General features: G+C 37.5%; 1 protein-coding gene across 4 annotated transcripts; it reads left to right on the top strand.

The window, feature by feature from the left end:
- Window positions 1-31: 31 nt before the first annotated feature.
- Window positions 32-25,361, top strand: CUTC (cutC copper transporter). Of its 4 annotated transcripts, none has more exons than XM_060641785.3 (9): window positions 32-145; window positions 2,987-3,058; window positions 5,904-5,963; window positions 9,714-9,923; window positions 10,634-10,669; window positions 13,319-13,452; window positions 22,102-22,129; window positions 23,757-23,862; window positions 24,855-25,361. In XM_060641785.3, exons 1-9 carry the CDS (start codon window positions 85-87, stop codon window positions 24,967-24,969), a joined length of 822 nt encoding a protein of 273 aa, XP_060497768.1. In that variant the 5' UTR covers window positions 32-84; the 3' UTR covers window positions 24,970-25,361. The 4 variants fall into 4 exon arrangements, with proteins under 4 accessions (XP_060497768.1, XP_078290843.1, XP_078290845.1 ...); XM_078434719.2 differs by lacking the exon at window positions 32-145 and adding an exon at window positions 181-371; XM_078434718.2 differs by lacking the exon at window positions 32-145 and adding an exon at window positions 384-1,481.

Raw genomic sequence — 25,361 nt, 5'->3', positions numbered from 1 at the left:
CAGGCCGCGCTTCGTTGGGCGCGCGCGCCGGAACCCAGACCCTGAGTAGAAAGCGAAGACGCACGAGGGAGGGACGCGTCGAGCATGAAGAGGCAGGGGACCTCCTCGGAGCGGAAACGGGCGCGCATACCGTCCGGGAAGTCCGGTACAGAAGGGGGCGGGGAGGGGGGGGAGGGGGCGGTCGGCCGCTTTCGCTGTCAGGGGCGGGCCTACGGGAGTTCTGGCCAGTGGAGTAGTAGCGATTTCTCTCGGAGTCCTTTCCCCGGCTTCTCACATCCCTCAGCGTGGCAAGTTCTGGCTTTAAACATGTAGAAGCTGAGGGCCTGAGAAGGGGCTTGTAGCGAGAGTGAAGCGGCTCCGGAACCAGATGTGTGGGTTTGCATCCCGCCGCGTCTAGTGTGCGACCGTGTTCAAGTTGTTTAACTTCTTTCAGCCCCACGTTTCCCGTCGCCACGCGAGGCTGCGAGTCCCCACCCCGTGGCAGCGCTGGGACTGTTAGCTGTCGAGCGCTGAACACAGCGCCTCACCGTGGTGACCTCTTAGTAACCTGTAGCTGCTGCGGCGGGGGTGAGGACTGTCCCCAAAGCCGCACCGCTGCCAAGTGCCCGAGCTTGTGGCTGCCCCACGTCCCGAGTTCTTGCTGCTGCGCCAGGCAGGGTGGCGTAGCAGGTGCTGGGGAATTTGGCAGATCCTCCGCCTCGTGAACTCTCGGTTCCTCCAGACCAGCGGTTCTCAAGCTTTTTGATCTCAGGACCCCTTTCCCCTCCTGAAAGTTATCGAGAACCTTAGAGACCTCTCATTTATATAGGTTAAATCTATCTGTATGGACCGTATTCGAAATGGAAGCATTTTAAAATGCTAATTAACTGGAAACCCATTACATGTTAACACCACTAACATCTGTGTGCGTGTGTGAAAAATATCTTCCTAACAAAGAGAATGCCAGTATTTTATATTTTTGCAAATCTCTTGAAGATCTGGATTAATGGAATTGCTGTACCTGCTTCTGCTTTCAGTCTGACATGTCAGGTAGCCTCTTGAAAATTCCACTCCACTTGTGAGAGAATGAGAGTGAACAAGGCAAATAAAGTCTTAGCATTATTATGAAAATACTTTTCACTGCACAGACTCTGAGAGGGTCTTGAAGGCCCCCAGAGGTAACTGGACTACCACACTTTGAGAACTGCTGCTCCAAACAAATGTCTTTGATTCCCACAAATAACTTTGTTCCTGGACAGCTGTCATAGCCTTGTGTGTGCGCCTCCACCATCTCCTGAGCAACATCCTTTCTCCTGGGAGGCAAATGGTACCCCAGCTGCATTGTCCAGTCAGATTAATGTGACAGCTGGTCTGGGTGGCTATCCGCAAACTCTTGGAATGAATGCAGTGCTATTGGTTGAGAACATAGTGTGGCACTTAACTCTTTCACAGTTTGAGACTGATCGTCTTCTTTTACATACGTGAGACCTTTGCAATTTGATGTAAGCAGATGATAGATTTTGGTTTTTCAAATTAAATAGCCTTTTTTAAAACGATAAAAGCAATATTGGGTAGGAAAAAAAGCAACATAGAAAAGTAAAAAAGAGGAAAGTAAAAGTAATTCCAAATCTGCTACCTAGTAGTAACCATTATTAGTATGTGGTGCACATTCTTTCAGGTCTTATTGCATGAAGTGTACATTTAATATTCTGAATTGTAAACAAAAACAATGTGCTTCACTTACAGAAAAACTCAAAACTTTATTTTCATCACACTTGTAGTGTAAATACATGATTGAAATTTTTGAATTTATAATTATTCAGCCTCTGGTAAATCTTTGCATGACTGTTGTATACCAGGGTGGACACTGTGCTTGCTATGGGTGATGATAAAGATTTCTCACATAAAGACTTTATTTAGGAACTTTAAGTCAACTAAGAGTGAACACTTATCTATATACATAATAATAAGAGGTAGAAAGTAATTAGTGTTTTAAAAAGGTACAGTTAGTTTTTAAAAAGGAGCACATAATCTGTGAAGAGTTATATGAGTTCAAAAGAGGGAGATACAATTTCCTACTTTGAGAGAGGGGAAATATGGAAATGTGATGTAATGTGAGTCTTGGAAGATTTTACCATTCAGCAGTGGAGCTGGCACGGCTTTGTGGATTGAAGAGATGGCCATAATCAAGAGCAAGGATGGGAATTGGGGGGAACTGGAGGTATATAGAAGAAAGAGTATGTAGTTTATTAATGATAACTGTTTTTGAACACACAGTGAGTACTCTCCAGTTTACATGAATTATTTAGTGCTCACTACTCTGAGGTAGGTACTAAAGCCTATTTTGCTTCATAGAAAACTTAGGCTAAGTAACTTGTCTAGGGTCACACAGATGAGTAGTAGGGCCAAAATTTGAAGTCCATCCTTTTTCTTAAACATGATCTTTATAAAAACGTTTAAACATATTCTGAAAATGCTGAGAAACATCAAAAACAATCTAACTTAGAATGTGATGATGAGGTCTGTGCTTTAGGAAAATTAATTTGGCATTCAGTGTGTATTTTCCTCAGTGTAATTTCTTATACATATGTTTGTATACTTATTTCATAGTTTGGAGACATCAGTTTAATAATCAGTATGCTGTTGGGGCACCTGGGTGGCTCAATCAGTTGAGCGACCCACTTTGGCTCAGGTCATGATCTCACGGTTTGTGGGTTTGAGCCCCGTGTCAGGCTCTGTGCTGACAGCTCAAAGCCTGGAACCTGCTTCGGATTCTGTGTCTGCCCCCTCCCCTCTCTCAAATATAAATAAATGTTTAAAAAATTAAAAAAAAATAATCAGTATGCTATTTTATTGTACTCATGGTCTCTAGTATACTTACCTACTTGGATTATTGGATTTGGACATTGGACATTGTATTTTGGCAGCAAAATATAAAATAACGGTGGTAGATTGGTCTGGATGGATAGTACCATCATGAAATTACATTGTTCTCCATGTATTTTAGGAGCAGCAAATGGATTTCTCATGGAAGTGTGTGTTGATTCAGTAGAGTCAGCTGTGAATGCAGAAAGAGGAGGTAAGACAAAAGAGAATGAATGACAGTTGGCAGTCCCTGTAAGAATCTGAAAATGAATCCTGTTGAACTGATCTTGGGAGCCATTGTGATTACTAAGGATCCTAGTAATCTTTGTGAAAACAGCCAACCGACTGGAAAACATACTGGAAAATTATCATCTTCTAATCTTACTCCTCCAGTAGATCACATTTTGAGTCAAGTGTCTACAGTAGTGCTTACTCACCAACTTCATTTTTTTTTTAATTGAACTTAGCAAAGACTTCATTTTTTTTTCAAACTATTGATTTAAAGATGATTTAAGAGATTTGCTTCCATTTTCATCATCGAGACTTTTATCATTATCTCTTTTTTAAAATTTTTAAAAATATTTATTTATTTTTGAGAGAGAGACAGAGACAGAGCACAAGCAGGGGAGGAGCTGAATCTGAATCTGAAGCAGGCTCCAGGGTCTGAACTGTCAGCACAGAGCCAGATGTGAGGCTCAAACTCATGAACCAAGAGATCATGACCTGAGCCGAAGTCGGAAGCTTAACCGACTGAGCCACCCAGGCGCCCCTATCGTTATCTTTTTTTAACATTATTTTTACCTCAAAGTTTCTTTTGTGTTCTGAACCTGCTTTAATGGGAAGCATAGAAATTCCCATAATCCCTGGGGGGTGCCTGGATGGCTCAATTGTTTAAGCATCCAGCTCTTGATATCTGTTCAGGTCGTGATCTTGTGGTAGTGAGATCTAGCCCCACGTGGGGCTCCGCACTGGCAGCATGGAGCCTGCTTGGGACTGTCTCTCTCCCTCTTTCTCCCTGTCCTCCACTCATGCGTATGTGTGCGCGTGTTCTCTCTCTCTCTCTCAAAATAAATAAATGCAAAAAAAAAAAAAAAAAAAAAAAAAAAAGAAATTCCCATCATCTTAGGATCAGAAATTTTAAAAAACATTTTATTATGGAAAATTTTAAACATATACAAAAGTAGAACAGTATAATGAATCCCCACATACCCATCACTCAGCATCTACTATTTCCAGCAAGTGCCCAATCTTTCATCTATATGGGAATCAGGATACTTTTTGTAAAGAGCAGCATAGTATATATTTTCAGCTTTGCTGGCCGCATTTGGTCTTGGTTGAATATTCTTTTTTTTTTTTTATATATATAATCCTCTGAAAATGTAAAAACCATTCCTAATTTGGCAATAATGAAGAGTGAAATGCTGATACATGCTACAACATAGATGAATCTTGAAATTATTCTAACATTGCAAGTGGAGAAACATTAAGTGGAAAAAAGTCACAAAATACCACATGCTGTATGATTCCACCTATATGCATTTTCCACATTGGTCAAATTTTGGAGAAAGAAAGTAGATTAGTGGTTGCCTAAGGTTTGGGGGCATGGGAGAAGGGGAGGTAACTGCTAAAGGGTATGAGGTTTCTTTTTGGGGTAATGAACATGTTCCAAAATTGTGTTGATGGCTGCCAAACTCTATAAGTATACTAAAAAATATTATATTGCACACTTTATTTTATTTTATTTTTTAATTTTTTTAACGTTTATTTATTTTTGAGACAGAGAGAGATAGAGCATGAACGGGGGAGGGTCAGACAGAGAGGGAGACACAGAATCAGAAACAAGCTCCAGGCTCTGAGCTGTCAGCACAGAGCCCAATGCGGGGCTCGAACTCATGGACCGCGAGATCATGACCTGAGCTGAAGTCGGACCCTTAACCGACTGAGCCACCCAGGCGCCCCATATATTGCACACTTTAAATGGGTGAATTGTATGGTATGTGAATTGTGTGTCAGTAAAGATTTTTATTTTTTGAAAAACACATACACAAACATTTTTAACTTCTAGGCCATAACAAAAACAAGCTATGGGCTTTTTGCCTGCAGTGGATTCAGATATTGTTAGCCTGATCCATCCTTTATAAGGTTTTCTTTCAGCTTTTCACCTAATGATTTTAGCAGTGCCTATTTTAGTAGGGTTTGAAAAATGGTACTATAGTAATTCTAACATTTATTTACTTTTCACTTATTAGAAGTATGCTTCTATAAAGAACTTTCCTTCATCAACTGTTTGGTTATATTGGGGTTCAGTTTCTATAAGAAAGGCAGGATTAATGCTTGCTCTTTTTCTGCTGTTTACTGATTTTTGGGTAATGAGTTTATTTTCTATCCCCCAGTGAATTGTTTTATCAATATGAATCTAGATTTAGACATATTTGATGTGTTTTACTCCATTATGGTTATTCTTACTGATGCTCAGAGTGTCCTCTGTTTGGCTGGTATGAGCCTTTTCAAGCTGGATCCTGAGACTCTTTTGACATGATGCTGTAGTCCGATAGTTGATTTGCTTTCAGCATTCTCTTATTCTTGAAATTATCTTGATTTAAGCTACTTAAAATTATCTTATACTTTTTTAAAGCTTAGACACTCTTTGAAAAGATTGTTAATATCAATGAAGAGTCAGTGTTCCACTGTGATCAGTCCAGAAACTTATTTATTGTAAGTTACATCCCTATTCATGGAGAAGCAACCTTCTAATACAAATTTTCAGGAGATCTAGCTTAACTTGAATTAACTCTTAAATTTGGCTATCAGTAACACAATATGGGTTGCAGAATATAGTTGGGATTAAAAATAGAGTGTTATTCTGGTTTTATAATTTGATTTCTCTCAGTTTCTAAGAATCTTTGCTATATTTTAGAAAAAAGTGTTAAGTTTACTGTTTCATAAATGTTTATTTTGAACGATAATTTTTGAGCAATGCTTCTTAAAACTGTTCTTAATTTTTAATTTTTAAAAGTTTATTGTATTGAGCAATGCTTTTTTTATTATTATTATCATAGGTGCTGGTCGGATTGAATTATGTTCTGGCTTACTGGAAGGAGGAACCACACCTAGCATGGGTAAGTGTCTGGTTTTCATATTTTCTAGGAGGAGTTTATAGAGCCCAGAGACAATGGGTAATATGTTTTATTGAGATCTTTTACTAATGTTACTAATGTGTTAACTATGCTGTGGATATTGTATCAGTTAGAAATGCTTATGCTTATGAATAAATCTATCAAAGATGTGATCCTCATTCAGTACATCAAAAAGTTGAGAGATAGGTAGTTACTATTGGTTTAGTTGCTCTGCAGTAATATCAAGGGCCAGGGTTTTTTTTCTTTTCTCTTTCCATCCTGGCATCCTTAGCATATTGACTTTTGTCTTCATTTCTTCCCTCCTGGTCTTTTTGCTGTTGTCATACATCTATCTTACTGCTATCTTCTATCTATGTTAAAAATACATACACTCCACACTACTTTTTGTTTAAAAAGTCAATTATCTCTTAAAGAGAGTAAAAGAGAAAACAATCAGTGTAGTTACTATTTCTGGTGTTCTTCATTCCTTTGTGTAGGTCTGTGTTTCCATCTGATTTCATTCTCTTTCGGTCTGAAGTAATTCTTTTAACAATTTTTTGTATTACAAGTATGCTGGTGATGAATTCTTTCAGCTTTTGTATGTCTCAAAACATCTTTCTCCATTTTTGAAAGATATTTTTGCTGGGTGTAGAATTCTAGGTTGACGGTTTTTTTTTTTTTTCTTTCAGTACTTTAAAGATATTTCTCCACTCTCTTCTTGCTGGTGTTGTCTTTCGTATGAAATCTGCTATCATCCATACCTTGTGGATTTTTGGTGGTGGTTTTTTGTTTGTTTGGTTTTGGTTTTGCTTTTGCTTTTGGTTTTTTGTATGTCTCTTTTTTGTGGTTGCTTTAAAATTTTTTTATTTCTGGCTTTCAGCAATGTGATAACAATGTACCTGACTATAGTTTTCTTCATGTTTCTTGGACCTGTGCATTTATAGTTTTCATCACATTTAGAAAACTTTCAGCATTCAATATACTCTACCCCCTCCTTCAAAGATGTCACATACTTGTTTTAGGCTGCTTGAAGTTGTCCCACAACTCACTGATGAACTATGTTGGGTTTGTTTTGTTTTGTTTTGTTTTGTTTTGTTGAGACAGAGAGAAAGCGTGAGTGGGAGAGGAGCAGAGAGAGAGGGAGACACAGAATCAGAAGCAGGCTGTCAGCAAAGAGCCTGACATGGGGCTTGAACTCCTGAACCGTGAGATCATGACCTGAGCCAAAGTCAGGCGCTTAGCCAATTGAGCCACCCAGGCGCCCCTCTCTTTTTTTCTTTTTAATCTCCTTTTTCTCTGTGTTTCATTTTGCATAGATCCTGTTGGTTTGTTTTCAAGTTTACTAATCTTTTCCCTGCAATGTCTAATCTGACATTAATCCCACACTGTGTGTTTTTCATCTCACACATTATAGTTTTCGTTTCTAGAAGTTTAATTTGAGGCTATTATATCAAGCGTGTTGTTTCTGAACTCTTTTGAACATTTGGAGTAAAGTTATGGTGGCTGTTTTAATGACTTGGCTGCTAATTCTAACATCTGTATGAGTTCTAGGTTGGTTTCATTTGATTGGTTTATCATCTCATGATGCATCTTGTGTTCCTGCCTGATAATTTTTTATTGGCTTCCAGACATTAATTTTATTTTGTTGGGTCCTGGATATGTTTGCATTCCTATAAACATTCTCAAGCAGTTACGTTATTTGGAAACAATTTGTTCTTTTTGGGTCCTGGCTTTAAAGTTTGTTAAGCAGGTCTGGAGCAGTGGTCAGTCTAGAGTTAACTATTCCCCACTACCAAAAGCAAGAACCTTCTGTGTTCTCTATCCAGTGCCCCATGAATCTTCAACTTTTCCTATATGCCTGTTGGGAATAGGTGTTATTTTTGGTGCACCAGGTGTGAATGACAGGCACTATTTCTTTCTAATTCTTTTCAGTGGATTTTTTTCCCCTGGCCCTTGTATGGTTTCCTTGCATATATGCACTCATCACTACTGAGCTGAATATTAGAAGGGGATTCTCTTCAAATCTCCAGATTTCTCTTTCTCTTCCCACTGGTACTTTCTCCTGTGAACTCTAGTCATTTGGTCTCCCTGGACTCTCAGTTTTGTCTCTTCAACTCAGAGAATTCTCTGACCTCCACCTGGGTTCCCCCTTTCTATACTGCAGCCTAGAAAACCCTCAAGGTAGTAATTTGGATTAAATAAAGAGCTTATCTCGTTTGTTTCCCATCTTTCAGGCATCATTGTTCTTTGTTGCTTGACATACAATGTCTTTCAAACCATTGTTTCATATATTTTTCATATTCATATGTGTTTTTTGGTTAATATAGGTAGGAGGATAAATCCAGTTCCTGTTACTCTGTCTTGGTCAAAAGCAGAAGTCCCTGTATGAATTTTTGACTCTTCTATGTTACTGTGAGGTTGATGATAGCATTATTTAGTATAAAGGTTTATATGTGCTGTAGACCTTTGGAATCTTCTCACTAAGGGAGGGCATTCCCTGGCCATTCTGTGAAATCCCCAGACCATCTCTAAATTTGAATGCAATCTGTTCTTTGCAGTTGTAATCATGATTCATTGCTTGGTGCTGGGCATATTGCTATTCCATGCAAAATTGGGGATCTTTTAGCAAGGAAAAAGAAGTAAGTTCATAAACACGATGGCACTTGTCACAGAAATTATACAAACGGTTCCCAACAGATGATGGTTTGGCTTATGATTTTTTGAGTTTGCAATGGTGTGAAAGTAATATGCATTCAGTAGAAACTGTACTTTGAATTCTAAACTTTTCCTAGGCTAGCCATTTGTGGTATGGTACTCTCATATGATGCTGGGCAGCCACAGCTCCCAGTCAGCCATGCGATCACGAGGGTAAACAACCAATACACTTAAACCATTCTGTATCTATGTAACCATTCTGTTTTTCACTTTCAGTACTGTATTCAATAAATTACATGAGCTATTCAACACTGTATTATAAAATAGGTTTTCCATTGGATGATTTTGCCCAACAGTAGGCTAATATAAGTGTTGTGAGCGTGTTTATGGTAGGCTAGGCGAAGCTATGATGTTCAGTAGGTTAGGTGTAATGAAGGCATTTGGATTTAAGATCTTTTCAGCTTAAGATGGGTTTATCAAGATATAACTAACACCAGTCATGGAAGATATATACTATTGAGGTTTCTGAATTAGTCATGAATTTTGTCATATTTAGGTATTTTTGTTCATAGATCTCTATATAAAATCACAAATAAGTAGAACTTTGCTTCCTTTTACATAACTCTTTTAAAAAAAGGCTTTGATTAATTTCTTTGTTCCTAAAGGATCATAAACTTTAGAACTATGTAAACGTCTCTATAGTAGGTTCTAAACAGAGCTGTAATCAATTAGAAAGGAAACATTGGATTTTATGGAATACACTGGCAGAATATTGAGCCTGTTAATTCACTTTCCAATGTTACATACCAGCAAAATGATTTTTCTTTAGTCAACTGACAAGTGCTTTTAAAAATTCAGTAAATTTTTTCTGTTTTCTAAATTGCTCTTTTTTACCCTTGGTTTTCTTATTTAACTTCTATTATATGCACATTTTTAAATTTAGGGTTGTCATTCTCTTTAGATCTATCTCTGGTTGCCTCAGTCATTGCTTCCTTTTCTTATAGAAGTGATACACAAGAGCTAATAAATTTTATTGACTTCCTAGAGATGTTAGTTCACATTTGAATTTTAATTAGTCTGCTCTCTATATTCTTTTAGGTGTCCTTCAAGTAGTGAAGCAGTGTGTCCAGATTCCAGTTTTTGTGATGATTCGGCCGCGTGGAGGTGACTTTTTATATTCAGATCGTGAAGTTGAGGTGATGAAGGCTGACATTCGTCTTGCCAAGCTTTATGGTGCTGATGGTTTGGTATTTGGAGCATTGACTGAAGATGGACACATTGACAAAGAGTTGTGCATGTCCCTTGTGGGTAAGAATTTGTATCTGAGACCAAAAAGCCTCTAATGATGATTGCATTGAATACTTCTGATATTGAAACTAACATAACATTGTGTGTCACTGCAAGTAAAAAAAAAAAACAATGCAATTGCAAAACTGAATTCAGTCACACCTGCAGGCACTTATACTGACCTATTTTAAACAGTTATCTAGATGTCTGGGGCAGATCTAGGTATACGTTCTAGTCCTACTGACTCCTCAGTTGTTATGGATCAAGTTCTGCTGCTGTTCCTGGAAGGTTTAAGGGAAGTTTGCCTCGATTCCTTTAATCACTGCACCAAACACTTCAAAGGCTATTGCAGTTGTTGAAGATGGGGAGATGTGTAGAGGACAGAAGCATACTACTTATAATTCTAAGCCGAAGTATTTCTTGAAGATTCTCAGAGGGGTAAAAGTAATAGATGTAATGCTGCCTTTATAAATAACCAGATCGCATAATTTTTATTTAGTCTGGCTAAAGAATGGATGACCATTTTTTCTTTTAATGAAAATCAGAGATTAATGGAAACATAAGAATTCTGAATTTGGAAGGCTGCCATTTTATTATCTTAGTTCACTGTCTTTGCTTCTTAGGAGAGGACAGTATAAAATAAAAAAGTCCCATCTAACATGGAAAATTCTATATACACCAACCAGTGACGATCTCTTCATTTATATTGTTATTTGACTTTATTTTTGTAGCTATATGCCGTCCTCTGCCAGTCACTTTCCACCGAGGTGAGTCATTTCCATTTTAGAAGTTCTTTTGAACGGTGTCAGTTTTCTAATTTTACCAAATGCCATAACTTTTTTATGGAACACATAAAGTGTTACAGTGTTACCAGTTGGTTTCTTTATAACTGTTATAAATTTAGAGATGCACAATTTGAAACTTAGTTATGAAAAGTTGTTAAAAGTAAATGCTGGTGTGGTGGGATATAATAGAGGGAGAGAGTGGGAATTGTCTACAAGTGTATGTACTTGTCACAGCATTCCAAGCAAGAATCCTGAGATTCATTTTTTATTAGACGCCTTAGATCATGTGCAACCCCCAAAAGAATAAAGTGCTGTGGGGCACCTGGGTGGTCCAGTCAGTTAAGCGTCCAACTTCAGCTCAGGTCATGATCTCGCAGTCCGTGAGTTCGACCTCCGCGTTGGGCTCTGGGCTGACGGCTCGGAGCCTGGAGCCTGCTTCCGATTCTGTGTCTCCCTCTCTCTCTGCCCCTCCCCCGTTCATGCTCTGTCTCTCTCTGTCTCAAAAATGAATAAATGTTAAAAAAAAAAAGAATAAAGTGCTGTGGCCAGTGAAATGAAATGTATTGCCTGGCTTAAGCCAGACAAGACCATTCTAGGAACTAGTGATGTGACCAGCTTTCCCAGATGAATATAAGATTCTTGGGCAGAGGTGGGGAAAGGGGTGGATATCTGCATAAGAGTTGGTTACTATTAGGAAGGAGGAAAGAAGAAATAGATGCTGGATAGTCAGTGAACAGATGCTCACTATTGTGTACAAAAGTGCGTTATTGATAGCTTGTCTACATCAGAATGGTTTCTAAAATTATCTGATAGTTTCATATAAAAAATACTTCTTATCTATAAATCAGGTAGTCCTAATTTCCGTACACTTTTGTTAAACCTTAGTAAAACTGAACAAGTCAATTTTGCCTGCAGAGGGCGCTCCGTTATATGTGAAAAGAAAGAAGTCTTCAGTCAAAACTTTTTTTTTACTTGATATATGCATGAGAAATTGTTGAATGTTTTTCTGCCGTTTCGAGTAAGCATTCAAAGATTAGGATAAGAGTGGGCTCTGTCATTTGCATCTATTTACAGAAATTAGAGATAAAGCATTTGTTATTCTTGTTGCTTTTTGAAATGGATTATACCACCAGAAAACTGTTTTCTTGACTTGCTGTTTAGCAATGCTTCTCATAAACTAGCAATAACTAAAAGATGTTAGAATGTTTAAAATCCAGCACCTTGAGAGTAGCCAAAAAAAAGTTTGTAAATATGAAAAGTAATTTTAATCAGTAAACACTTATCTGAAAAGTATATAGTTTAAAATTTGACATGCTAAATAATTTAAAAAGTACATGTGTCATATAGAATGTATTTTTCTCTTCTTAAACTAAGAAAATCATTTCAAATTTCTTTTCCTTCAATACATTTAACAAAAATATTTTTGTATTTTCAAAATTTTGCATTGTTGTAAGTTCTACATTGTTTTCACTCATGCATTTAATGAGATAGTATGATAGTATAATCACTGGTGAGGCGCTGCTACAAAAAAAGGAAAAATCTCTGTGGTACATTTAGCTGCCTGCATACGCTAACGGGTAATGTAGAGGGGTCTAACCTTAATCTGCCATGGATTAGAACTTCCAAATCATGTAACAGTGCTGAGAACCAAAGCAGAAGTTTTTATTTTTGAGGTTCCTAGTGCCACTTTCCTCCCTGAGGAGGAGAGAAGTCTCTTAGAAAGTAGAAGGGAATTACGAGTTTATATAGTCTGTTGTGAACAATTGTTGTACTGTGAGCCATAAGTATTTGGAGTAAATGGAATAGTACAAAATATTAATCAATAATGAGAATGTGAACCAAGGCCTTTTTAGGAAATAGTGTAATATTTGTCTCAAGTGAGGTTTGTCCAGTTTGTCTGAAGCCTTAGAGCAGTTTTCCAAATTTGAGTCACTTGCCTATCACATTTAGAGTGATTTGAGTGCTACCTGTGCAAATGTATGTAATAATTTTCATTAAATAAAATCTTAAGTGAATTAAAAAAATTTTTTTAATGTTTATTTATTTTTGAGACAGAGTGCAAATGCTGGGGGTGGCAGAGAGAGAGGGAGACACAGAATCTGAAGCAGGCTCCAGGCTCTAAGCTGTCAGCACAGAGCCCGAAGCAGGGCTCGAACTCAAAATGGTGAGATCATGACCTGAGCTGAAGTCAGATGCTTAACCAACTGAGCCACCCAGGCGCCCCTTAAGTGAATTTAAAGAGAAACTTTTATACCTCATGAAAAATGGAAATGTTTCACTCTTAATCTGTGTTTAAGTAAATAAATCTGTTCAGGTGGGTACCATCTAAAATGTTCACACGTACCATGATGGTATGTAGACTGTGGTGTCCTGGTAAACTAGTTCTTGGACGAAGAGAGACCTGGTACATAGTATTTGTTGAGTTCTGTGGTTTAAATTCTCCCACCTTGACTGATTTCAGGCTGTCAGTGGATAATAATCATGCTTGCAGAACTCCTGAATATTTAACAGTTGGCTCTGGCTTGCCAATACAGGCTAGGTCCAGCACACCTCTGTGTGTATACTACATTTTGGAAAGCACTGTATTAGAGGATATGTGTTCAAAATTCAAATCAGTTTTATTTATTTCAGCCTTTGACATGGTTCATGATCCAGTGGCAGCTCTAGAGACCCTCTTAACCCTGGGATTTGAACGAGTATTGACCAGTGGATGTGACAGTTCGGCACTAGAAGGGCTACCCCTAATAAAGCGACTCATAGATCAGGTACACACAGTTTGTTTCCTTTCTTCCTAACTCTGTTGTGCTTGCTCCTGATATTCTGTTGTTCAGCGAGGTTATGAAGCTAATACTGACTTAATGATTACCCTATACAGAAAAGCAAGCAGGCAGAAATATATTTATATAATTCTTATTTCTTTCACATGAGCATTTTAGTGTTTAAGACTCTTGAAGTCAAATTGTAACCAGTGCTTAAGGTTTTGATCTAACTTGGATAACCACAGCCAATTTTATCTTTTCTCTGCCATTAGCATTACATTGTTTTAAGCCACATCATCTCACCGTCAGCCTATGTATACTCAGGGGATCCCATAAAAATTTTGAAATAATTATCACGTGGAAATGAATTCTAAACCTAAAATTATATTCTTCTTTCACCTCTCCCTATCTATCAGGATAGGAGGAAATATGTTTTACCCTTGTATGAATTTCCATGGTGAGTTAGCATCATTTGTAGAGCAGGCAAATTTGTAATTGTGGTATGTCTGTTTTTCTGACACCAGTCCAGAGCCATTTTGAGTTAGTGAGTATGGACTTTGAGACAAGAGAGTTCTGGATTTAAGACTCAGATACTTATTTGATTTGTAATGTTGAGTAGATTATTCATCCTCTGTTCCTTTATGTGTGCAATTGAGAAAAGTTTAATACTTCCTTTATAGGGTTGTTCTGATGATTGGTAGAGAGAAGATATGTAAGAGCCTTAGCATAGTGCTTGACATATAATAGATCTTACTACATGTTAGTTTATTATTATTACTTCTCCTGTTACTAATATTTTTTTGGTGTTCTGTATAGAAATCTAATTATGTTCACTTTCTTATAGCCATGAAAATAATTTTCAGAAATTTCATCTAAGGATCTGATGTGACTTTGCTAGTCTGGAACTTACTGATTTTACAAGTATTTATTAAGTATATATTAACTGCAGGGCATTTGTACTGTGGTGGTGACCTGTGTGTGTGTGTGTGTAGTCACTGCCCTTGGAGTTTGTTGCACAACAGGCACTTTTAATAGAACAAGCAATTGTAATAGAGTGCTATAAAAAAAGGTACTAAGTGGCACCTGGCTGGCTCGGTAGAGCATGCCACTCATTCGAGATAGTGAGTTCAAGCCCCACGTTGGGGGTAGAGTTTACTTAAAAAAATAATATTTTTTTTGAGAGAGGGAAAGAGCATGCGCAGAGCAAGGAGTGGGCAGAGGGAGAGGGTGAGAGAGAATCTTAAGCAGGCTCCATGCCCAACTTCAGTCTCGCAACTGTGAGATCATGACCTAAGCTGAAATCAAGAGTCAGACATTTGGGGGTGCCTGGGTGGCTCAGTCAAGTAAGCTTCTGACTTTGGCCCAAGTCATGATCTCACAGGTGGTGGGTTTGAGCCCCACATCAGGCTCTGTTTTGACAGCTCGGAGCCTGGAGCCTGCTTCGGATTCTGTGTCTCCCTCTCTCTCTGCCCCTCCCCTGCTTGCACTCTGTCTCTGTCTCTGACTCTCTCTCTCTCTCTAAAATAAATATTAAAAAAAAAATTTAAGAGGCAGACATTTGACTGACTGAGTCACCCAGGTGCCCACCCACTCTTTTTTTTTTTTTTTTTTTTTTTAACTTTTAAAGGTACAAAGGGGCACATTTGAGAGGAATTAACCCCAGTTTTGGGCATGGAGTTGGCAGTAGTTAGCTCCCAGGAGAAGAGTCACACACACATTCATTTGAGCAATGATTACAAGTTATCTGTGTAAAAGCAGGTAAGGGGAATAGGTGAATGCTTCATGCAGAAGAAATAGTGTATACAAAGACCAGGAAAGAGTAACTTACTAAGATATTGAAGAAACCAGAATATTGGATGTAAAGAGAAGAATGCTGTCCACAGCCTTGAAAACTGTTGAGGAGTGTGTATTTTATCGTTGGGGCAGTGGGAAAGTCTGAAGGGTTTTAAAATAGAAGAATTGAATTCATTTTTAAATTTTTTCTCACTGTGGAGTAGAGAATAATGTAGATATAACTGCCATAGTCATGTCTTGCATTTCATTATCACTGTGTTGCGAATGTAATTTGTAGTTTAATCATTGGTTGGCAGGAAGCATTAAGTTAAATATTCTCATACGCTAACTTTACTTCTTTTTTATAAAAGAAAAATTCCATGTATTTAGGGTATACATGATATTTCAATGTTAATATATATATAATGAAATAGTTACAGTCAAGCTAATTAACATATGCATCTCATCTAGTTACATTGTGTGTGTGTGTGTGGTGAGAGCATCTGAAATATTACTCTCTTAGCAAATTTTTAGAATTCAATGAAGTATTCACTATAGTCTCATTGTGCATTAGATCTGTAGATTTGCTCATCCTGCATAATTGCAACTTTGTACCCTTTGACCAGCATCTCCCTGTTTTCCCCACCTCCTCACTAGATAGCAATGTTCTACTCTCTGTTTCTATGTATTGGACTTTTTTTTTAGATTTCACATATAAGTGAGATAACGCTAACTTTACTTTTTGAAGCAGTTATCTAGCAGTATAATATACTGGTTAAAGCCTAGGTTTGGGGATTAGAAAGTCTGTGTTTAAATCCTAGTTTTGCCATTTATTAACAGTAAGCCTGGGCAAACTACCTAACCATTCTAAACTTCAGTTTCTTCATCTACAACATTAGCATTTTAATAGCACCTACCTCCTACCTCCTAGAATAGTTGTGGATTACTTCAGATAATAGCACAAAGTCTGATACTTAGTAAGTGCTTTATGTTGTTAAATCACTTTGATAGCTTTAGGTAAGCATACAGTTCTCAGTAATCTTATGGAAACCCCCCTCCCCAAAGTGTCAGAATTCATTTAATTTGTCCATGTGTTGAAAAGCTTTCACTTGGAAGAAACAGTTAAACGTGACTTTTGGGGGGGGAGGGGGGGGTGACTGGGTGACACAGTGGGTTAAACATCTGACTTCAGCTGGGGTCCTGATCTCATGGTTTGTAAGTTCAAGCCCTGCATCAGGCTGTCTGCTATCAGTGCAGAGCCTGCTTTAGATCCACTGTCTCCCTCTCTCTCTCTGCCCCACTCCAGCTCTCTCTTTCTCTCTCAAAAATAAACATTTTTTTAAATGACTTTTTTTCCTAGAATCGTTTCAGCTTTCTAGATAGTAAACATTTTGTTTATGGATGCTTTTCTTTTGCACATTTGAGAATACTAAATGGCCTTGTTCTACTTATTTCTCTTAACAATTATTAAATTCTGTGCGATAGCCCCATCCCCCTTTTACGCTCTGTTTCATTACCTTGCTTTATGGTTTTTTCATTGTACTTACAGCTACCTGAAATTTTATTACATAAATATACCTATATGTTGTCTCTCTTCCTTGAACATGAAAGCTGCACAAGAGTAGGAACATTATCTTGTTTACTGTGTCAGGGAGGAAAAACTATTTCTCTGCCTTCTTAGGTTTTATGTTTGAGGGCCTGTGAATTAAACTGACAAAACACAGATTAGCAGGAGGAAAAAAGATTTTAATCACTTATGTATATATATTGGAGTTCACAAAGAAATGTGACTAAAGGAGGTGCTTAGAATTTGGGTCTTACATACCATCTTAATAGGTGAAGAGGAGGTAGAGGGAGGGGCACTTAGGAATTTAGAAGTGGAAGGAGGAAAAGCATTTGTGGGGTGGGAGGAAAGACTTTTTGGAAAGATAAATAGGTGCACCCTAATGAGAATAGATTGAAGATACGAAAGTTTAATGACAATGTCTTGTTTAGGTATGGTGCTGATGAATTGCTCCCAGAGGGGAATTTTGACCATTGAGTTCTTTTTGAATTCTTTTGGGAGGCTCTGCTTTTAGGGCAGATAAGGAATTTCAGGAACTCAAATGCTTTCAACTCAAAATTATTTTTATGCCACAGTGGCATATGCTGGGTCATTTCAACCATAATATTCTCTATATCCAGAACAGTGCCTGATAACATGGTAGGCACTTAATAAATATTTGTTGGATAGATGGATGAGTTAGTAAAGTGACGTTGATAAACACTTTCATGATAGATCAATTTGATCAGGGTTTAAAAAATTTATCAGAAGAGGGGGCACCTGGGTGGCTCAATCATTTTAGCATCCAACTCTTGATTTTGGTTCAGGTCATGATCCCAGGGCCATGGGATCCAGCCCCAGGTTGAGCTCTATGCTGAGCATGGAGCCTGCTAGGGATTTTCTCTCTCTCCTTCTGCCCCTCTCCTCTGCTCATGTGCTCTTTCTCTCTAAAATCAAAAATTAAAAAAAAAAAAGTTGATCAGAAGGAGGTTCTCTGAAAAATCTACAAAATGTCAGTCTACAGATTTCACAGTATGTATACATATAAGCTTTTTTGGTAACTTTGGAGCTGTCTTTCCAAAATGACATATAATTCAGATGTCATGAAAAATTATATGCTTTTTCAGTGACATATATGCCAGAAGCTGGACTTGGAGGTCACTTTTGATTATTTTACTGAGGCCCTGATACTTAAATACTAGTCTGGGGGGTTCTAATTTCCTCATTATAGAGCACAAGTTGTTGTTGACTCATATCTGCAAAAGAAATTTTTTTTTTTTGCACCTTATCGTATTGTCATTAACTAATTTAACAGTCTCTGTTTCCCCTTCTGCACCAGCATATAATTTTTTAAGTTTACTTATTTATTTTGAGAAACAGAGAGAGAGAGACAGTGCGAGCAGGGGAGGGGCAGAGAGAGAGGGAAAGAGGATCCCAAGCAGGCTCCACTGACCACACGGAGCCTGAGGCGGGGCTCAATCTCATGAACCATGAGATCATGACCTGAGCCAAAATCAAGAGTCGGACACTTAACTGGCTGAGCCGCCCAGACACCTCTAGCATATCATTTTTTTTTCTTTTTAATATTTTTAAAAATATATAATTTATTGACAAATTGGCTACCATGCAGTGTGTACAGTGTGCTCTTGGTTTGGGGGGTAGATTCCCGTGATTCATTGCTTACATACAGCATCCAGTACTCATCCCAACAAGTGCCCTCCTCAATGGCCATCACCCATTTTCCCCTCTCCCCCACCCCAGCCCAGCATCAACCCTCAGTTTGTTCTCTGTATTTAAGAGTCTCTTCTGGTTTGCCTCCCTCCCTCTCTGTTGGTAACAATTTTTTTCCCCTGCCCTTCCCGCATGGTCTTCTGTTAAGTTTCTCAAGTTCCACATGTGAGGAAAAACATATGATATCTGTCTTTCTCTGACTGACTTATTTCATTTAACATAATACCCTCCAGTTCCATCCATGTTGATGCAAATGATGGGATTTCATTCTTTCTCATTGCCAAGTAGTATTGCATTGTATATATGAACCACATCTTCTTTATCCATTCATCAGTTGATGAACATTTAGGCTATTTCCAAAAGTTGGCTCTTGTTCAAAGTGCTGCTATAAACATTGGGGTACATGTGCCCCTATGAATCAGCACTCCTGTATCCTTTGGATAAATTCCTAGTAGTGCTATTGCTGGGTCATAGGGTAGTTCTATTTTTAATTTTTTGAGGAACCTCCACACTTTTCCAGAGTGGCTGCACTAGTTTGCATTCCCACCAACAGTGCAAGAGGGTTCCCCGTTTCTCCACATCCGCACCAGCATCTATTGTTTCCTGAGTTGTTAATATTAGCCACTCTGACTGGTGTGAGGTGGTATCTCAGTGTGGTTTTGATTTGTATTTCCTGGATGATGAGTGATGTTGAACATCTTTTCATGTGTCTGTTGGTCATCTGGATGTCTTCTTTGGAAAAGTGTCTATTCATGTCTTTTGCCCATTTCTTCACTGGGTTGTTTTTCGGGTGTTGAGTTTGGTAAATTCTTTATAAATTTTGGATATTAACCCTTTATCTGATATGTCATTTGCAAATATCTTTTCCCATTCCATCGGTTGCCTTTTAGTTTTGTTGTTTCCTTTGCAGTGCAGAAACTTTTTATCTTGATGAGGTCCCAATAGGTCATTTTTGCTTTTAATTCCCTTGCCTCTGGAGACGTGTTGAGTAAGAAATTGCTGTGGTTGAGGCCAAAGAAAATTGCTGCCTGTTTTCTCCTCTAGGGTTTTGATGGTTTCCTGTCTCACATTTAAGTCTTTCATCCATTTTGGGTTTATTTTTGTGTATGGTGTAAGAAAGTGATCTAGTTTCATTCTTCTGCATGTTGCTGTCCAGTTCTCCCAGCACCATTTACTTAAAGAGACTGTCTTTTTTCCATTGGATACTCTTTCCTGCTTTGTCAAAGATTAGTTCACCATACATTTGTGGGTCCAATTCTGGGTTCTCTATTCTATTCCATTGGTCTATGTGTCTGTTTTTGTGCCAATACCATACTGTCTTGGTGATTACAGCTTTGTAGTAGAGGCTAAAATTGGGGATTGTTATGCCTCCCACTTTGGTTTTCTTTTTCAACATTACTTTGGCTCTTTAGGGTCTTTTGTGGTTCCATACAAATTTTAGGATTGTTTGTTCTAGCTTTGAGAAGAATGCTGGTGCAATTTTGATTGGGATTGCATTCAATGTGCAGATCAAGCATATCAGTTTTTAACTAAAAGAATTTGGAATGCTTTGGGTGCCTGGGTTGCTCAGTCAATTAAGCATCTGACTTCAGCTCAGGTCACGATCTCATGGTTGGTGAGTCCAAGTCCCACTTGGGTGAGCACGAGCCCTGCTTCAGGTGAGCCCCGCTCCTCTCTCTCTCTGTTACCCTCTCCCTCGCTGTCTCTCTCTGCCACTCCTGGGATTTTCTCTTTGTCTCTCTCTCTCTCTCTCTCTCTCTCTCTCGCTCTCTCTCTGTGTCTCTCTCTGCCCCTCGCTCACTTGTGCCCTCTCTCTCAAAAAAATTTTTTGGAATGTTTTTCACAAGATAACTCTTATATCTAGCTCTTTGAAGCTGTTTTAGAGTTTGTGGCTATTACATAAAGACCCTCACCAATCGTACTGAACGCTTATCTTAACTCTACACTGCTGGTTACTTAGAGCTCATTAAAGTATAACTTGTATTAAAAGTAAAGGGAAGGCTGTTTCTCCCTCTGCTCATGATTATCTCTATCATCTTCCCTACTGTTATTACCTTCCCTTTTTACTGTTTTTATGCTTTATTGCTTTTGAGACTTTCTGCTTATCTTCCCTTCTTCACATTTGTTATTACAGAAGTTAGCTAATTTTTACTTTATTCCATTCTTTTGGTTTCTCTTTTCTGTTCTCTCATATCCTCTTTTTCCTTTTCTGTCCTTCCCACATTGGATGGCACTACCCCTTTTTCTCCAGTCCCCATTTTCCCCTCCCCACACTAAGCCAATCGTTTTGTTTTCTTATTTGTCCTAACTGGACATGATATGGAAGTTAAGTATTCTCAACATTAATTGTATTTATTGACTGTATTAATCAATTGTTTCATTTTTTCTGTGGAAAAAGAAACTAAGCTATATGTGGTTCTTTTTTTTTTTTTAAGTTTATTTATTTATTTTGAGAGAGGGGGATGGAGGGAGGGGCAGAGAGAGAGGAAGGAGAATCCCAAGCAGGCTCCTCGCTTGCAGTCCAGGGAGTAGGGGGACTCGACATAGGGCTCCACCTCAGGAACTGTGAGGTCAACACCTGAGCTGAAATCAAGAGTTGGATGCTTAACCGGCTAAGCCACCCACGCGCCCCTATTTATGGTTCTTAATTGAATTTTTTAATAGTTCAGTAGTACCCAATAGAAGAAAGATTATATACCCAACTTTGTGTGCATATAATAAGCTGCACAGTTGAGGCAAATGACTTGGAATTGTTTTGAGTGGCAGAATTGGCTGGTTTGGTATTAAAGACTCCTCTCAGGAAACATATGTGAAAAAATTCATTTTCCATACAATTTAAATGGTTTTATTCAGAAAATTAGTGAGCTTGACATAATGTGTAATTTTTATTCTGTCATCACTACCTACCTGCTACTAGTAGTTCTGCTAAATTTGCATTTGGGGTGATATCCTTTTGACTTTCAGTGATACTGAGTATATCCCTAAAGCTTATTTAGGAAATGTAATGAAAGTTTGAATAAAGGTAAAGAAACTTCAATACCTGTCTTCCAGAATTATCAGAAATTAATCCATATAGTCTGATTTTATTACTTAAAACCCAGTTGAATGGACTCATGGGTTTTTTTTTTTAGCTGATATAAGAAGCTAGGGAATTTAGTTGAGGATACAAGACTTGAATAGGGTTTTTTTTTTTTCCCCCAGTAATTTACTATTATGCTGTGCTTTGTTTTCTGCTAAAATCTTGTTTAAATTCAACTACTTCCATTCCGCTGCATAGCAAAAACTCAGAATTAATGTTATTTTTCAGTAATGACTTTTCTTAAGGTGATGTGATTATTCAGTGTTTATAGCATAGTCTCCTTTGTGTTCATCACAGTACCAAGTCTTCAAAGCAATACAATAAAATAACCTTTCTGAATAGAAAGAGTTACTATGCTAAACATCTTACTTACCCAAGATCCCAAAGAATTAGAGATGACCTATTGAAAGTTAGGCACTAGTAATAGTTTTTAAAATTTAATATACTTTCACTCATGTTTCTGTTCTCACTGCCTTATATCTCATTTGAGAGAAAGATATTAAAATTTGTGTTTTTTTTCTTTTTTCAGGCAAAAGGCAGGATTGTGGTAATGCCAGGTATTTAATTATCTATCCATTTGTTAGTATAACACTGAAGTGCAGTGAAGAAAGAACAAAGGAGGCAGGATGATATGAGAGAAAGTATTAATACATGGTATTCAGAGAGAAGAATAAGTAATTTGATTAAAAATTTAAGATTGAGAAATGTGTGCTGGAATTTAAAACTTCAGATAAGGAGAACATTCTAGCAGGGATTAGCTCAGAGAGTAGCAAATAAGGAAGTAGATTGGGATTGGGGTTTCTCCATCTTCCGTAGTATAGAATTTTGTGAATGTGGATGGATGTTCATCTCTGGTGAGGCACACCAAGTTCGATGCTGCTATGTTGAGTTAGGGCCAAACGTCCTAGTTGTTAACAAGGTGTAAGCAAACATTTAGGCGGTATCTCTGGACAAATATAATACTCTCTTGGTTCTTGAAAATCTCTGATCACTGAATTCTTCCTTTTACTAGAACAGTTGGGACATATGTTCCTGATGATAACCATGAAATCAGCTAGGTACATTCTGGCTCATTAGAGGTGAACAATTTTTAAAGAATTAATAAGGGGATCTAGAATCAGAGTGAAAGAGATATAAAGATAATCTTAATTTCTTCATATTAATTTTCTCAAACATGTAAAAAAGTAGAAAATAGCATAAAGAATACTCATTTACTCATTTCCTACATTTAACATTTTGCCACATTTGTTATCTTTTTTTATCCTTAGGTATTTTAAAGTTAAAAGCATCATGGCATTTTATCTTTACACGTGTCTAAAATAAGCCTATGTTCTTTCAACTTCTTAGGGCTCAGTGATATTACTGTACCACTAAGAAAAAACAAGTTGATGAGTCCAAAAGAGTGTGTAAAGTCAAGTTACTTCAACGACTTGAATAGCTTGAGTTACCAAGTACATAATTTATCAGTCATTAAAAAATCTTTATTAAATACATACTATATACTAGGAAAGAAGAATAAAAAGATCAGTAATGTTATATTTTTAATCTGGTATTAGTTCAGAATATGATTATCTGTATACAAATATTTAAGAGATTGTTCAACAAAACAAATGAGTCTTTACCAAGTTCTTAATTGTACAGTTTTAATAAAGTAGAATCAGATGCTTCTGTGAAAAACAAAGTTGATATTATATTGAATAAACTGCAACACCTTGCATTTTTCCCCATTTCCAAGTCATGTGCTCTTTGAATACTAGTTAGAGAATTTGTGTCTTTCAGATACATCTCTGAGGCTGTGCTTTTGTAGCTTCTTCCTCAAACCTATCCTTACTTTTTGTTTTGATTTTGCTTTAATTGAGAGGGAGTGGGGATAGAGATTTTTCCTTGCCCTAGAACAATCTTTTTAAAGTCAGTAATATATAGCATCATTATATGAACCAATAGATGTATAAGATTCCACCATACAGGTTCTGTGACCTTATTAGTTAACTGTTCTCCAGAGTCTATAGTCTGTCTTTTATCATTCCTTTCTTATCTCATTCTAGCATAGTAGGGAGAGAGTAACTCTTAAGTCAATGAGAAATTTTGGCATGGGAATTTCAGGTAGAGTAAGCAGCCATTGCTAGTCATTAAGTTTTATACAAAATTTTATTCTTCTTAATGTATTACTTATTTTTCCAACAGGGGGTGGCATAACAGACAGAAATCTACAAAGGATCCTTGAGGGTTCGGGTGCTACAGAATTTCACTGTTCTGCTCGGTCTGCTAGAGATTCAGGAATGAAGTTTCGGTAAGAATATATTCTTTGATTCATGTAAGAAGGGATGGATTAATCTTGAATTTCCTGATTTCCTTCCAGTAAGGAAGACCTTATTGGTGGTATGATTAATGAATGGAATGTTGTGATTAATACATAAGTATTACCTTGTTCTTGCAGTTTTTCAACTGCAAATGGTTTTATCCTGCCTCATATAAGCAGGCTTTTCTGAACTTAGGTGAATCTTTATATATTTAAGTCATTGCTAAACTTAGACCAGTTAATAATAAACTCTAATTCAGCAGCTAAGCTTCAAATGAGTCAGTATGTATGTATGTGCATTCAACTGTGATTTCCTTTAGTGAAGTTAATAACTATGGTATAAGGATGGAGGAGTCATAGTCATTTTTATCCCTCCTACCTTTAATTCTTAGTCAATCATCCCTCACCTTTGTTCCCTATTTTTAGTTGTTTTGAAATTATGCCACTATTAAGAAATTGAAACTATTGCGAGTTTTTTATTACACTTTGGAAGATTCACATAACTGAATTGTTAAGTAGTTGATTATTTCTGTTTAGAATTGGGAAAAATGAGATATAAAAGAAGCAAGAGCCTTAGAACTACATTTCTAGAGGGGCGCCTAGGTGACTCAGTTGGTTAAGCATCCAACTCTTGATTTCAGCTCAGGTCATGATCTCATGATTCATGAGCTTGGACTCTACACTAACAGCACAGGTCCTGCTGGGGATTCTCTCTCTCTGCCCCTCCCCTGCTCGTGCTTTCTCTCTCAAAAATCAAAACAAAACAAAACTACATTACTAGATATAAAATCAAGTATACTGTCAGGTAGATTTGGCTACTAGATCTTTTAAGTAAGTAATTCGTAAAAATTATGAAATATGAGAATCCAAGCCCTTGACCTCCTGTCTTCTTGCCATTAAGTAGCCTATAAAATGAAGTGCCAGTAGGAGGGCTCATTTAACAAGTTATATAATTATCTGTCCTTTTATTATTTCTGTTGCAGAAATTCCTCTGTTGCCATGGGAGCCTCTCTTTCTAGCTCAGAATATTCTCTAAAGGTAACAGATGTGGCACAAGTAAGGACTTTGAATGCTATTGCAAAGAATATTCTGGTTTAGCCAGACCTCTCTGAGAGACATGGATATCACAAGATAAAGGTAGAAGAGTGGTTTTTAATTCTCTGACACAGCTTTGACCTTCTTCTCTGGCCAGGACAGTCACAGTCTTTAAATCTCACGTGGCTATAGAGACTGTTTCCAAGAAGACAAAGAATTCAAACAGAGCTACAATCAATTCCTTTGCTTAATCTTGCCAGCCATCTCCATTATCATGGTTAAATGTGGTCTATGCTTCTTCCACAGACAAAGGTTTAATTAGTCTATTTTGTGGAATTAATTGATGAACTAGGAAAATTGAACTGTAAGATAGGAATTCAGAGTGTGACTTCAGGGTCAATTTAATAGCAGTATTTTGCTTTTTCATTTGTAAAATAAAAATTTTCATTCTGTAA

Source organism: Panthera onca, chromosome D2 (genome assembly GCF_046562875.1).
Source record: "Panthera onca isolate mPanOnc1 chromosome D2, mPanOnc1 haplotype 2, whole genome shotgun sequence".
Lineage (NCBI taxonomy): Eukaryota > Metazoa > Chordata > Mammalia > Carnivora > Felidae > Panthera > Panthera onca.
This window is presented reverse-complemented; position numbering and strand designations above follow the sequence as displayed.

Excerpts from the sequence above, each read along its gene's own strand:
- CUTC (XM_060641785.3), top strand. The coding sequence starts at position 85 with ATGAAGAGGCAGGGGACCTCCTCGGAGCGGAAACGGGCGCGCATACCG. Across the intron at positions 146-2,986 it reads CATACCGTCCGGGAAGTCCG|GAGCAGCAAATGGATTTCTC; the intron begins GTACAGAAGGGG and ends CATGTATTTTAG. Across the intron at positions 22,130-23,756 it reads CAGGATTGTGGTAATGCCAG|GGGGTGGCATAACAGACAGA; the intron begins GTATTTAATTAT and ends TTTTTCCAACAG.